The following is a 13,218-nucleotide window of genomic DNA, read 5'->3' on the forward strand; positions in this document are numbered from 1 at the left end:
TCCTTGTCAATTTTTAAGAGCTCCTCCTCCCTATAACTATTAACCCTATGCTACCCTCTGTACTACAAGCCACTGGTCCTGTCATTTGCCACATTAAGTCTTAAGCTGCTGAGTTTTATGCAAATAAGTCCGTCTTGTATTCATCTGTTGTGGGTTTCCGACCTAGGTTGGGAAGATTCCCCGCTCCTAAGCGCCCTCCTCTTCCCTCCCTAAGTCCTTATCTTGCAGCTTTTCCTCTCCCACGGGTCAGGATCATAAAAGGGCGGGAGGGCGCTGCCCTGCACTGTCAACATGTCCCCTCTGTGCTCACTGCTGTTGGGCTTGGCCCTGGCGGCCGTCCCCGGCGTCCGAGGCGCCTGCCCGCAGCCCGCCGACCTCAAGAACGCCAACGGGACGCGCACGTGCGCCAAGCTCTACGACAAGAGCGACCCCTACTACGAGCGCTGCTGCGGCGGCGCCGAGATGTCGGTGCAGCCGGGCACCGACCTGCCCTACCTGCCCTCTGGCTGGAGGAACGTCATCTCGTCCCTCGTGGTGGGCCAGCGCTGCGAGCTCGTCGTGTGGTCCTCTCGCGGCAAGTCCGGCAAGACGCGCAAATTCTCGTCCGGCACCTACCCGCGCCTGGAAGAGTACCGCCGCGGCATCTTCGGGGACTGGTCCAACTCCATCTCCTCGCTCTACTGCAGGTGCCCGCCCGCTGGCCCGCGCCCGTAGGGACCCGGCCCTCCAGTCCGCACATCCACCTGCCTAGCTCCCAGCCGAGCACCCGGGCTCCAGCCCCATCATCCAGACCGCTGAGCCTCTAACCCAAATTGGGCGTCCTTAGAACCAGTCCCGGAGGTCCCCCTTCTCCTCACCCACGCCCCCTCCCCCAAGCCCATGCCCCTTGGATCTCCCAGACCCAACTCTGGGATTCCCAGGCTCAGAAGCTGACCCAGTAATCCAGCCTCCATTCTGGGAGCACCTTCTCCAACCTCAGATCCCAGAGCTCTCAGACCCAACTCTGGGACTCCCAGATTCCAAACCTGACCCAGACCTCAAGACCCCAGACCCAATTCTAGGAATACCCTATCTAGCCCTCATGCTCCACCCTCCTAGACCCTCTAGATCAGCCTTGGCCCCAGAAACCAGTCCCAGAGCCCCTGTTAAGGTTCTGAAGCCCCCAGACCCAACTTTGGAGGCCCCTGAGCCCACTCTGGACTCACATATCCAAGCTCACAGACCCGGGGGCCCTAAATGTGGCCAGGGCTCCCTCTAAAACCACCCCACCTATCCCTCTACCCCCAAGAACTCCAAGAGCCCCCAGCCCCAAACTCCCAGGCCAGGATGCCTAGCTCCTGAACTTGGAGTCCAGCCCGGGACCCCCCCCCCCCATCTCAGGCTTCTTAGAACCCCTCCCACCTGGCACCCCCTGGTAATAATTTTTGATTCTGTGGCAGGTGCTACTGATACCTTAGCAGTTCCTCATCTCCATCCCCCGCAAAGTGCTGAGCCCCTCACCTGGCCTTGTCCGTGGGGTCTGCTGAAGTCCGCAAGACCCAGAAGAGAGCTCATCGCCTGCCTCCACCGCCCTGCCTTCCCTGTAATACAGCTGTTATGAACTTGACCCTGTCTGCCATCTATTTGTGCCTGGGACCCAAGCCCATGCAGATGCGGGTCGGGATGGAGGAGAGAGCAGGGTGGTCAGGCCTGGATCAGCCCATACTTGGGACAATGCCGTGAATGGGGACACACCCGTAGATTCTGACGTGGATTTAGGTGTGGACCCCCCCCCCCCCCCACAGGACATCTGGGTGACATGCCATGGTACTGCCGGTTGATTGTTAAACATTGAAATGCTTCCCACACTTTTTGGCGGATAGCCCTTCTCTGAATGCCCCCCAGCTGTTCAGGCCTGCTGGGACCTCCAGACTCCCTCAGGATTTATGAAGAGGACAGTAGGAGGCCTTCAAGGACACTGCTCCAGGCTGGGGCCAGGGTCTGTTTTGCAATCTGGCCACAGCCCAGGACTTATGGGTTGTGAAGTGCTTTCAGTGCCCCTCTACCCAACACATGGAGAACACTTTAGTTCTAATTTGTATATTTTTGAAAATTCGAATTTGCAATTTACTACTCCCAAGGATAAGGGCCCTTGATGGGTACCTGGGTTTGGGGGCTCTGGAGGAGTGAGAGAAGAGAAATGAGGGGTCTTGGGGGGAGAAGAAGTAGGGGGACAGCTCTGGGGGATGATAACTTGGGATTGGAGGAGGAAGGGAATCTGGGGGGATTCTGAGTTAAGAGACATGGGAGAAGAGGTAAGTGGAGAGGCTACGAAGCCATAAATTGGGGATACGTGAAGAGATCAGAGGTCAAGGGAGGTACTGGAGGATCAAGGATTAGAGGATGTGGAAGTTGGAAAGCGGGAAATGAACGCAGTGAAGTTTTTTTTTTTTTTTTTCTGGCCACCACGCACGGTATGCGGTATCTTAGTTCCCCTACCAGGGCTCGAACCTGCGCCCCCTGCAGTGGAAGCACAGAGTCTTAAACACGGGACTGCCCGGGAAGTCCCTTGGTGAAGTTCTAAGGATCAAACACCACAGAAATAATCAGCATCCTTGGGCACATGTATTTATTCATTCAGTCAGCAAAGATTTATTGAGCCCCTACTATCTGTCAAGCACTGACTCAGGAAGAAGTGGCCACTGCCCTCATGGAAAATGCCAGAGAGTCAGACATTCAAAGATGTGTGAAGATGTCAAATGAGAAACCAAGGGTCAGGCAGGATTACGGGGGCATAGGAGGTGGCACGTGATCCAGGAGCAGCTGAGGGGTCATGAAGGTTTAGAGGGAGCAGGGAGGCGCTCAGGGAACATGGGGAAGCTTAAGGGTCAAGGAGGTGCTAAGGGTTAGGGACTTCTAAGGGTCAGGGAGCTGCTATGGGGTCAGAGAGATGCTAAGACGCCAGAAGTGATGAAGGAACAAGAAGATGCTAAGGGCTCAGGGAGGTGTCAAGGGGTGGATGGATGTGGCGAGGGGTCAGAACGGGCCCGGAGCCAGCCGATCACTCCCTGAACTGCACAGACACCGAGGAGTTGGTCACCCTCGTCCGCAGCAACCCACCGCGCTCCATCCGGTTCTTGGTCTTGTGCAGGAAGCGGACAAAGCGGACGCCAGGACCGTACTGGCGGAATACGTGGGACACCTGGGGCAGCACCGGGGTCACGAAGAAGTTCTTATGAGGGACCCATAAACGTTGCTCTCCTCCCTCTGTGAGGTCTTGGGACACGAGAGCATGTGTGCGGGTGGCAGACGGGTTAGGGAGTCTCACCTGGACCCAGTGGCCGGGGGGGCCTCTCCCAGAGGTCCGGGGGGCCACGTGGTGCTGGGCGATGACTGTGCGGCGGTCAGCTGCCAGCAGCCAGGCGTGCAGCTCATACACACACACGTCCAGTCGGCTGTCCTCATACCTGGGGGTGGGGGCCAGGCCTTCAGCTGCCTCCACTGCCCCTACCTCCCAGCCCCAAACCCTGCCTCAGTCGCCAGTCAACACACACTCACTGGCACCCGCTTTGCGTGCCAGGGCTGGGTGGTGCTGGTACCACAGCAGTGACCAAGACAGCCCCACACCCCGCCCTCATGGGATTCATGGTCCAGTGGGGGAGGTGGGCATGTCATCGGGCAGTGACAAACAGGAATGGTCAGCGCCGGGATGGGGGAAATCTGGGCCACTGGAGGATAATGCGTGTGACCCAACCTGGGGGCGGCCAGGGGAAGGCTTCCTGGTGGAGCCACATGTACCGACTCCTGAAGGAGAGAGGGGACTTCGCCTCGAGAAAAGAGGGTGGCCAGCACCCAAGGAAGAAGAAACAGCCTCTGGGCTGGCACACTGAAAGAACGGAAAGACTCAGAGAGAAGGGGCCACAGAGGTGGGCAGGGCTGGGTCCTGCAGTGGCAGGAGGGTCTCTGGGAGGATGGCGTGAGGCTTGCGCTTCGGGGAGGCCCTGTGTGCGAGCTGGCTGGGCAGGCCGGTGGGGCGGAGGCACATACCAGTCCATGACCGTGATGTGTGGCCGCTCAACATCAAGCAGCTCCTCCCACAAGCCCTCCGCCAGAAGGTCCACACCCTGCTGCTTCACGGTCCAGCTGTGAGAGACAGCACGGGGGAGGTGGAGTCTGCCGTCTGCCGGGATTCTCCCAGGTCAGCCTGGTCCCAGCGAGCAGGACAGCCTGACCATTGCACCCTGGAAGTGATGTCAAGGGCACCGGCATAAGGGCACTGAGAGCTCACTCAGCCTACCTCACGGTCTCAGTTCCCATGAACTCCTCTGAGGGTAATGCATCCTGAGCCCCGTGTTGCAGATGGGGAAACCGAGGCTCACAAAGGGAAGTGACTTGTCAAGATCGAGCAGCAAAGAAGTGGCAGAGCTGGGATCCCAACCCAGGTGCCTGTGACTCTGAGCCTCTGAGTTGCACCGTCCCACCCACCGTTCAGAAGCAGGGCCTGGTTTAATGGCAGATAGCTGGTGGCCTGGGTGACCCTCCCCGTCCCACGGAAAGAGGCTGAGCATAGGAACGATATTAACTGTTATTTATTTAACACCTACTATGTGCAGGCTACTCCCAGCCAGACCCTATGGCGTGTGTTTTATGGGCACGCTCTTATGACTAACCCTGTTTACAGAGCAGGAGACTAAGGCCCAGAGAGGCAAAGACCATTTCTCCAGGTCCCACAGCGAGGAAGGCCAGAACAAGGAATCACAGGCAGGCCACCGTGGGTCCTGGCCACTCACCTGAGGCCCTGCTGGAGCTTCTCCGTCTTAATGTCCCAGCCGCGGAAATTGCCTGGCGGGTGGACGAGCAAAGGATTAGAATGTGCCCATTCTCCAGGGCCACCCCCTCAGCACCGGGCTAGCCACGAAGCGCTTACCCAGTGTCTCCAGGGGTTGCTGCGTGGGACCAGTAGGGGGCGCTGGCTCATAAATGTTGATGCCTGAAATGCGCAGGGAAGCAGAGCCTCAGGCGCGCTGAAGCTGCCCCTCTTCCGAATGCTCCCCAGTTTCTAACCCCAGGGCGGGCTGGAAGAGCAGGAATCAGTGCCCTGCTGCCAGACCAGACCAGCCAGGCAGGGGTGAGTGGTGAGTCATGGCCCTGGGAGAGCCCTGAGAATGTCCTGGGGGCAGAGGGACAATGCTCGGAGAGGGAGGGCGTTGTGGTGAGACAGAGGGGCAGAGAGAGAGGCACCAAGAAAAAGATAGAATATGGGCGGAGGGAGGGAGGGAGAGATACAGGGTGAGACAAAGAAACACAGGGAGAGATAGACGAAGACACATGACGTAGAAAGAAACAGAGATGCAGGTGGGACAAAGAGACACAAGGAGACAGAGAGAGGCACAATGACAAAAAGGGACAGAGACGGATGTAGAGGAATAAAAAGACAGAGGGACACTAATAGACAAAGACGGAGAAACAGAGTAGAGAGACAAGCAAACAGACGGAAAGAAGAAGAGACAGACGGTCTGGGTGAGCGAGCCTGGGGGAAGAAGACGGAGATGTCTCCAGCCCCGCGCGGACTTCTGTCCCGCACCTTCGGGGTTGGGAGAGCGGAGCAGGTTGCGGTAGAGCGGCCGCTGCAGGAAGAGCAGCTTCCAGGTGAGGCGCGGGGGCAGCTCCAGGCTCCCGCCCGGCGGCGCCCACTCCTGTAGCAGCAGCTGCTGTGCGTAGGCCTCGGTCGGCTGCTCAGGCGCGGGGAGCCCGGGGGTCTCGGGAGCCGCGGGCGACGGCGGCTCCTGGGGGCTCGCGGGTTCCTCCATCCCGCCACCGAGCGCCGGTCCTTCCCGCACCTCCTCCATCCGTCGGGTCTGGGCAACTGTCCCGGCTCCTCTGCAGGGCTCGGGGTTAACCCAGGGCGGGAGAGGGCGGAGCGCCTCGGCTGGCATTTAAACGAAGGGTGTGTTGGGGGAAGGATCTGGGGCCCCAGGCCCTCCTCCCTCAGATCCAGCAGTCGAGGTCACAGCGCCTCCTTTTCCCAGACTGCAGAAGTCCGGGTCCCGGCCCTACTCCGTTTCCCAAGCCTCCTGCCCCAGTTTCCCCAGGGCCAGCTGAGGACCCAGACACCAGCCCTGGGAGAGGGGTGGGACCAAGGCACTAATGCCAGGGCTCCGGGGCACATCCACCTCTTTAAGATTCCCGCATGGCGGGCTTCCCTGGTGGCGCAGTGGTTGAGAATCTGCCTGCCAGTGCAGGGGCACGGGTTCGAGCCCTGGTCTGGGAAGATCCCATATGCCGCGGAGCAACTAGGCCCGTGAGCCACAATTACTGAGCCTGCGCGTCTGGATCCTGTGCTCCGCAACAAGAGAGGCCACAATAATGAGAGGCCCGCGCACCGCGATGAAGAGTGGCCCCCACTTGCCACAACTAGAGAAAGCCCTCGCACAGAAACGAAGACCCAACACAGCCATAAATAATAAATAAATAAATAAAATAAAATAAAAGACAAAACTGTAGTTCCCAGAGACTCTCATTATAAAAAAAAAAAAAGATCCCACATGGCAGGATTAGAGGTTAATTAACGAAGCCCCCCTCTTCCCACCTCCCTCAGCTAGGCAGTAAGGGGTGGGGGGTGGGAGGGTAGGTCCTGCCTCTGCCGGTTCCTCCTCTGCCCTGACATGGGACACAACCTTGGGACCTGACATTTCCTGTTCTGGAAACATAGTGGGGGTGCAGTGGAGGTCAGAGAGAGACCTGGAGCCTGAGATGGGGAACATCAGGGAGACACTGAGATAGCGCCAGAGAGGGAAGCAGCAACCCCTCCTGGGTATCAGGGTGCCTTGCATCCCTTCCTGGGGCTGGGGCAGGTGGCACAGCTGCCAAATCCTTCTCCCTCGGAGGTCATAGGGAGTTTGGAGTGAAGGCTGGAGTGATGGTAGGGGCAGGAGGTCGGGGTGCGGAGGAAGTGGGGTGGCAGGGGAACCTGTAGGGCCAGATGCCCACAGCCACTTTCTGCCCGTGCCACATCCCACACCCGGCCCCGGTAAGCACAGGCTCAGAGTCCCACACAGGTTACCAGTAACAAGTGCCACAGTGAGCGCTTTCTGCTTGCTAGGTGCTGTCCTAAGCGCTTACAAATTCATTTCATCCTCTAACGACGTAGGTGCTACTATTGTGGGCATTTTGTAGGTAAAAGAAAGAATAGAGAACGTGTGTGGAGCTGCATGGCAGCCCAAGCGCTCCAGCATCCGCCTGCACACCAACCCTGAGTGGGGAACTGTTGTTATCCCCATTTCACGGATGAGGAAACAGAGTCCCACCTCACAGGCCTGGTCCCATACTGCCCCAGATAACCCCATATGCTTCCACGGGTGCTTCCTGCCTCAGATTCCCGCAAGACCCTGAGAGACACATACTGCAGACATACAGAATTGAGCTCACACCGGAATGATGATGCTTGAGGAAACTGAGACTCAGAGAGGTCTAGTAACTCACCCAAGGTTGCACAGCTGGTATGTGGCAAGTTGGCACAGAGTCTCAGTGAGATACACAGGGATTCAGATTCAAACTGCCCCTAGAGAGAAACACTGGCTCAACACAGAAACAGACAGGAGAAAATGGTTACATTTATTGTCTGTCTTTAACTCATTAAATCTTACAATCCTGGGAGGTGGGAACTGGTAATAGTACCTCCATTGACAGATTGGGGAACTGAGGCAAGAGAGGTGAAGTGACCTGTCCTGGGAAACTTGGGAATTAGCCAGGGCCCTGGGAGGAGGGAGGGCCCATGGAAGCGGGCAAACCAACTAATGTGCAATAGCTCCGCTGCACCTGGAAGTCTCCAGGAAATTTCCAGACAAACACTCGCAGAGCCCACAACACACGCACAACCGGAAATACTCCCTTGGCCACTACAAGCACACAAACCCACACCCTTGTCTGGCTGCCTGCCCACCTGTCTTCATTGGAGGAGGAGGATGAGGAGGAGGGGGGGGAGGGGGAAAAGAGGGGGAGGAGGAGGAGGAAAGGACAGAGAGAGAAGGAGTGTCTGTCTAGTGGACTCAGAGCTGTCCCCTGGTCAGAATCCAGGGCAGGGAGTGGCTCGGAGCCAGAAACCTAAAAAAAAAGCGCAGCAAGTCTATAGAATGGGGATCAACACCCCTCCTCTGTCTGCTCCCCTCCTGCCATGGTGTCCACATTATCTCCCTCCTAGGGTCCTCACCCCCTTCTCTTACACACACACACACACACACACACACACACACGCCACAGCCAGAGGGGTCTTACGAAAGGTTAAACCCAGGCAGTCACTCCCCCTCTTAAACCTGCCATGGCTCCCCAGTGCAGGATAAAAATCCCAGCTCTTCGCCAGCATTAGAGACCCTGGATTTCTGCTCCCTGTTCTATCCCATCTTAGGGACTTTTTTTTTAATAAATTTATTTATTTATTTATTTATTTTTGGCTGTGTTGGGTCTTCGTTTCTGTGCGAGGGCTTTCTCTAGTTGAGGCGAGCAGGGGCCACTCTTCATCGCAGTGTGCGGGCCTCTCACTATCGCGGCCTCTCTTGCTGCGGAGCACAGGCTCCAGACGCGCAGGCTCAGTAGTTGTGGCGCACGGGCTTAGTTGTTCCGTGGCATGTGGGATCTTCCCAGACCAGGGCTCGAACCCATGTCCCCTGCATTGGCAGGCAGATTCTCAACCACTGCACCACCAGGGAAGCCCCCATCTTAGGGACTTTGCTCAGAAAGTTCTTTCCACACAGAATACCCTTCCCTCTCACCCATATCCCCATACTCAGTGGTTCCCAAACTTTAGGGCTCATTAGATTCACCCAGGGAGCTTATTTTAAATGTGTATTTTCAAGCCCCACTCCCAGGAGTCTAATTCAGTCCCTCTGGGCCCCAGAATCTAAAATTTTAGAAGCACCCACCCCATCATTCCATACTATGAGAAACATTTTTACTTAAATCTGAGGGATCCAGGGGCACAACCAGGGCCATACAAAGCCAAGTGTCTTCAACATTAGATCTCAAACGTCTCCTTTCTCCACCTTCTGAGCGGTAAAGGTCCCAGTGTGGGGACTCAAGCTCTAAAAGGCTGTTTTGCAGAAGGGCCAAGGCCTGGATGACCAACACAGCATGCCTCCCCACAAGCCACCTCTCATGTGTCGTGAAACATTAAAAAGTACGAGCGATGGTGTGACCACTTTGGAAAACAAATTGACAATCTCTTATAAAACCAGATATGCTCCCACCCTACAACCAAGCCATCCCACTCCTGGGGATTTAGCCATGGCCACCAAAAGACCCACATCCAATGCAGCTTTCCCATGATGACTCCAGAACAAGCCCACCCAAGTGCCCGTCGACAGGCGAGTGGATAAACCAGCCGTGCTATGTCCACACTGTGGGATGCTCTCAGTAAGAAAATGGAATGACTAGCCAAACATGCAGCCACATGGATGAGCCTAAAAATCCTCACACAGAGTGACAAAAGCCCCGCAGAAATGAGCACGCACTGTGTGATTCCGTTTCTAGAAAATTCTGGACAAGGCAACAGTAATCTAGAACCAGAGAAACAGGTTGGTGGTTTCCTGGGCTGCGGGGCAGGAGCGTGGACTTTCTGGAGTGAGAAAAAAAGCTCTATCTTTCTTTTGTGTGTGTGTATTTATTTTTTTTATTTTTAATTTTTTTTGGTGGCACCTCAGGGCATGAGGGATCTTAGTTCCCCAACCAGGGATCGAACCCATGCCCCCTGCAGTGGAGGCACAGAGTTGTAACCACTGGACCATCAGGGAGGTTCCCAAAAGTTCTATCTTAATTGTGGTGGTAGTTATATGGGTGTATACATTTGCCAAAACTCATCAAACTGTACCTTTAAAATGGGTGTATTTTCTTGTGTGTAAATTATACCTCAATAAGAAACAAAGCAAAAAGGATATGGTAACTCCTTCCACGTACAAACAAGGAAATAGCAACAAGCCTATTGAGTGAAAAAGGCCAGATCTAGAATAGTGGGCCTCATAGGCTACTATTTGTGTGAACAAAAAATATATATGAAAAAAACAAGGATCCATAACTACCCATTGCCCTTTCTACCTTTTATTCTTTTAACAAATACTTATTAAGCATCCACAGTGGCCAAGGCCTCTGCATTGGGGATATAATGGTGAAAGAACAGACAGATTCCTGTCCCTATGGGGCTTCCTCGTGGAAGGAGGGACAGGCTTCAACAGTTCAACAAGTAACTAATTGACAAGCAGCATGAAATGCTTTGATGGTGAAAAAAGGTTGTGATGACAGGGAAGAGCAGCGGGTGGGAAGCCTGTTTTAGCTGAGGTGGTCAGGGAGGGCTTCTCAGAGGAGGTGACATTTGAGCAGAGACCTGAAGAAGAGGGAACAGCAAGTGCAAAGGCCCTGAGGTGGGACCAGGCATGGTGCGTTTGGGGAACAGGAGGGAGGCCAGTGTGGCTGGAATGGAGGGAACGCAGGGGAGATGAGATCAGAGAGAGGATGGGGGGGGGGGCAGCTCTGTAGGATTTATCTAAGTGTAATAAATGCAAAGTGAAACTATGGGGAAGTTTTTAGCCGGGAAGTGATGAATTGATCTCTGGCTGAGTGAGGGCAGGGAGGGGGCAAGGAAACAATGAGGAAGAAGATGGGGGTGGGCAGGACCAGTGTGGGGCCATAGAGTGACTGGTCAAGGACAGATTTAATATCTTTGCTGATGTGACAGAGAGGAAAGGCTTGATTAGACTTGAGGGTTGAGCAATGGGCAGAAGAAGGTAGCACCATTTGCAGAGAGGGGAAAACGAGGTCAGAACAGATTGAGGGCGAAGAGTGGGCAGGAAATCAAGTATTCTATCTCAGGTGTCAGTACTGGACATCTAAAGGGGTGATGGGAATTCCCTGGCAGTCCAGCGGTTAGGACTCCGAGCTCTCACTGCCGAGGGCCGGGGTTTAATCCCTGGTTGCGAAACAAAGATCCCACAAGCCGCAACAAAACAAAACAAAACAAACAATAGCAATAATGGACCACTTACTGTGTGCCTGGCACTATGTGCTCTATGTCTGTTAATCAAATGCACCCTCTAAGGTAGGTATTATCATTAAACCTATTTCACAGATGAAGAAACTGAGGCACAGAGAGGTGACGTGTCCTGCCCAAGGTCACACAGCCAGAAAGTGGCAGAGCTGGGATTTGAACCCCCGCTGTCTGGCCCCAGAGTCTGCATCCCCAGGGAGGGGAGGGTGGCCCAGGTTAGGGTCCAAGCTCCTCATGCTAGTGTCCAACTCCCAGCATCATGATCCTTTTCAGCAACCATCTGACCATGGCTCTGCTCTCCCTGAAACCCTTCCCGGCTCCTCAGACCACCCCCCACCCAGATAAGATTCTAGTTTGCAGCCCCATTTCTAAGTCATCGAGTTGGTCCCAGTGCACCTCAACCCCACCCCTGCTCCTCTCTTTACATCCCAGCAGCTCTGAATTCCACTTATAAGAAGACTCAGAGCTCTCGGGAAGATGACAGGATGAAGCCAGTGCCGGGCACGGTGACAGGGAAGCCTGGGTGGGCTCAGTCTTCTGCCCGAGGTGGGAAGTCAGGCTGGAGTCTGCTGCTCGGTCTGCCCCATCGCACAGCAGATTCATCTCCTATGGCTGCTGTGACGAATTAGCACACGCTTGGTGGCTTAAACAACAGAAATGTATTCTCTCATGGTTCTAGAAGCCAAAAGTCTGAAATCAAGTTGGCAGGCAGCACTCACTCCAGAGGCTCTAGGAGAGAAGCCTTCCTCGCCTCTCCCAGCTCCTGGTGGCAGCCGGCATTCCTTGGTTTGTGGTCGAATCACTCCAGTCTCTGCCTCCGTGATCACATTGCCTCCTTCGCTCTCAAATTTCCCTCTGTCTCACTCTTATAAGGACACATTGAATTTAGGCCTCTTCCAGATAATCCAGGATGATCTTCTCATCTCAAGGTCCCCAACCTAATTATAGCTACAAAGACCCTCTTTCCAAAAGAGGTAGCACTCACAGGTTCCGGGGATTAGGATGTGAACATATCTTTTGGGGGGACCATCAGTCAACCCACAATGGACTGGGATCCCTCACAGGGCAAGAGCAAAATTGGGGGAGGCAGGAGAGCCTGGTTCAGTGGTTCTCAAGTTTGTGTGTTAGAACAGGAAAAAAAAAAAAAAAAACAGACCGTGTGTTGGAATCCTCTGGAGGGCTTGTTAAATGCAGGCTTCTGGGCTCCACACCCCTGCGCCCACCCGCGAGGTGATGCTGGTGCAGATCTGGGATCTTGGTGGTGAGGAGCTGCAGGCTGCCTGAGCTCAGCAGTCCTCACCCTTACTCCGTGTGTCCTTGGGCAAAGGACTTTCCTTCTTTCCAAAGCTTAGTCTATAAAATGGGGCTATCTTCTCCTCCCCACAGTGTACTTGAGGTGGCCCACGCTTTCCTCCTCACCCACTGTGAGTCCCATATTTTTGCTGGGTCTTGACACTCCAACTTCCTTCTCACCTCAGGACCTTTGCACATGCTGCCCCTTCTGCCTACAAGGCCTTCCACTCCACGCCTCCAATGGATGCCTTCATCTCCATTCAGATGTCATCTCTTCATAAGGCACACACCCTTCCTGCTTTATTCTACCTAACAATACATCTCAGTGATTGTTCCCTATTGGTTCATATAAAGCAACTTGGGCCCTCCCCCACCAGGTCAATTTCCCACCCCCTGCCACACCCTGTTCTTTCTTTCTTGAACTGAGTGTGGTTTGTAAATACCTGTGAGTACATGGGTATGTTCACTGGGTCATGAACTGTGTCACCCGGTGAGAATGTCAACCTCACCAGGGCAGGGCCTTGGGTGGGTTTGTTTATTATTTGTCCTCAGCTCAGGGTTGACACTGACTGGTTGCTCTATTTGCTGAGCAGGGAGGGCAAGAACAGGAGGATGAGCCTCTGTGCAGCCCAAGAACTACATGCAACCTGTGCAAGTCTAGCTCCCACGGCTCCTGCTGCAAAACCAGTATCACCCCCAGGAGCATCGGCGAGGCCCAGGGCCCAATCCTGCTGGTACAGAGAAAGAAGGGGGGGGGGATGTCCTGGAGGGCGGGCATCAGGGCTTGGAGGAGCAGATGGTGGCTTCTCCACCAGGGCTGCAGGGGATGGGAGAGCCCAGCCAGGTGGCTCTGAGGTGGGGATATGTGTTGAGCCAGCTTCACCCTGTAGGGGGCGACAGAGAGGTGGGGATGA

The 13,218-nt window shown here is 55.0% G+C and overlaps 2 protein-coding genes across 2 annotated transcripts; one reads left to right on the plus strand and one right to left on the minus strand.

Moving 5' to 3' along the window:
• Positions 1-291: 291 nt before the first annotated feature.
• Positions 292-714, plus strand: SYCN (syncollin). The gene has a single exon (XM_036834090.1). It carries the CDS (start codon positions 292-294, stop codon positions 712-714), a length of 423 nt encoding a protein of 140 aa, XP_036689985.1.
• A 2,278-nt stretch (positions 715-2,992) lies between these two features.
• On the minus strand, positions 2,993-5,810 carry NCCRP1 (NCCRP1, F-box associated domain containing). Its single transcript, XM_036832285.1, has 6 exons — positions 5,564-5,810; positions 4,907-4,969; positions 4,770-4,821; positions 4,027-4,122; positions 3,308-3,446; positions 2,993-3,181 (listed from the first exon to the last, which is right to left on the minus strand). The coding sequence occupies exons 1-6, from the start codon at positions 5,787-5,789 to the stop codon at positions 3,041-3,043; spliced, it is 717 nt and encodes a 238-aa protein (XP_036688180.1). The 5' UTR covers positions 5,790-5,810; the 3' UTR covers positions 2,993-3,040.
• Positions 5,811-13,218: the final 7,408 nt, after the last annotated feature.

Source organism: Balaenoptera musculus, chromosome 19, assembly GCF_009873245.2.
Source record: "Balaenoptera musculus isolate JJ_BM4_2016_0621 chromosome 19, mBalMus1.pri.v3, whole genome shotgun sequence".
NCBI lineage: Eukaryota > Metazoa > Chordata > Mammalia > Artiodactyla > Balaenopteridae > Balaenoptera > Balaenoptera musculus.

Bases quoted from the DNA above. Each gene is read 5' to 3' on its own strand.
- SYCN (XM_036834090.1), top strand. From the start codon at position 292: ATGTCCCCTCTGTGCTCACTGCTGTTGGGCTTGGCCCTGGCGGCCGTC.
- NCCRP1 (XM_036832285.1), bottom strand. From the start codon at position 5,789: ATGGAGGAACCCGCGAGCCCCCAGGAGCCGCCGTCGCCCGCGGCTCCC. The intron at 4,970-5,563 runs GTGCGGGACAGA...TGCGCATTTCAG, and splicing joins CCGCTCTCCCAACCCCGAAG to GCATCAACATTTATGAGCCA. The intron at 4,822-4,906 runs GTAAGCGCTTCG...TCCACCCGCCAG, and splicing joins GCAACCCCTGGAGACACTGG to GCAATTTCCGCGGCTGGGAC.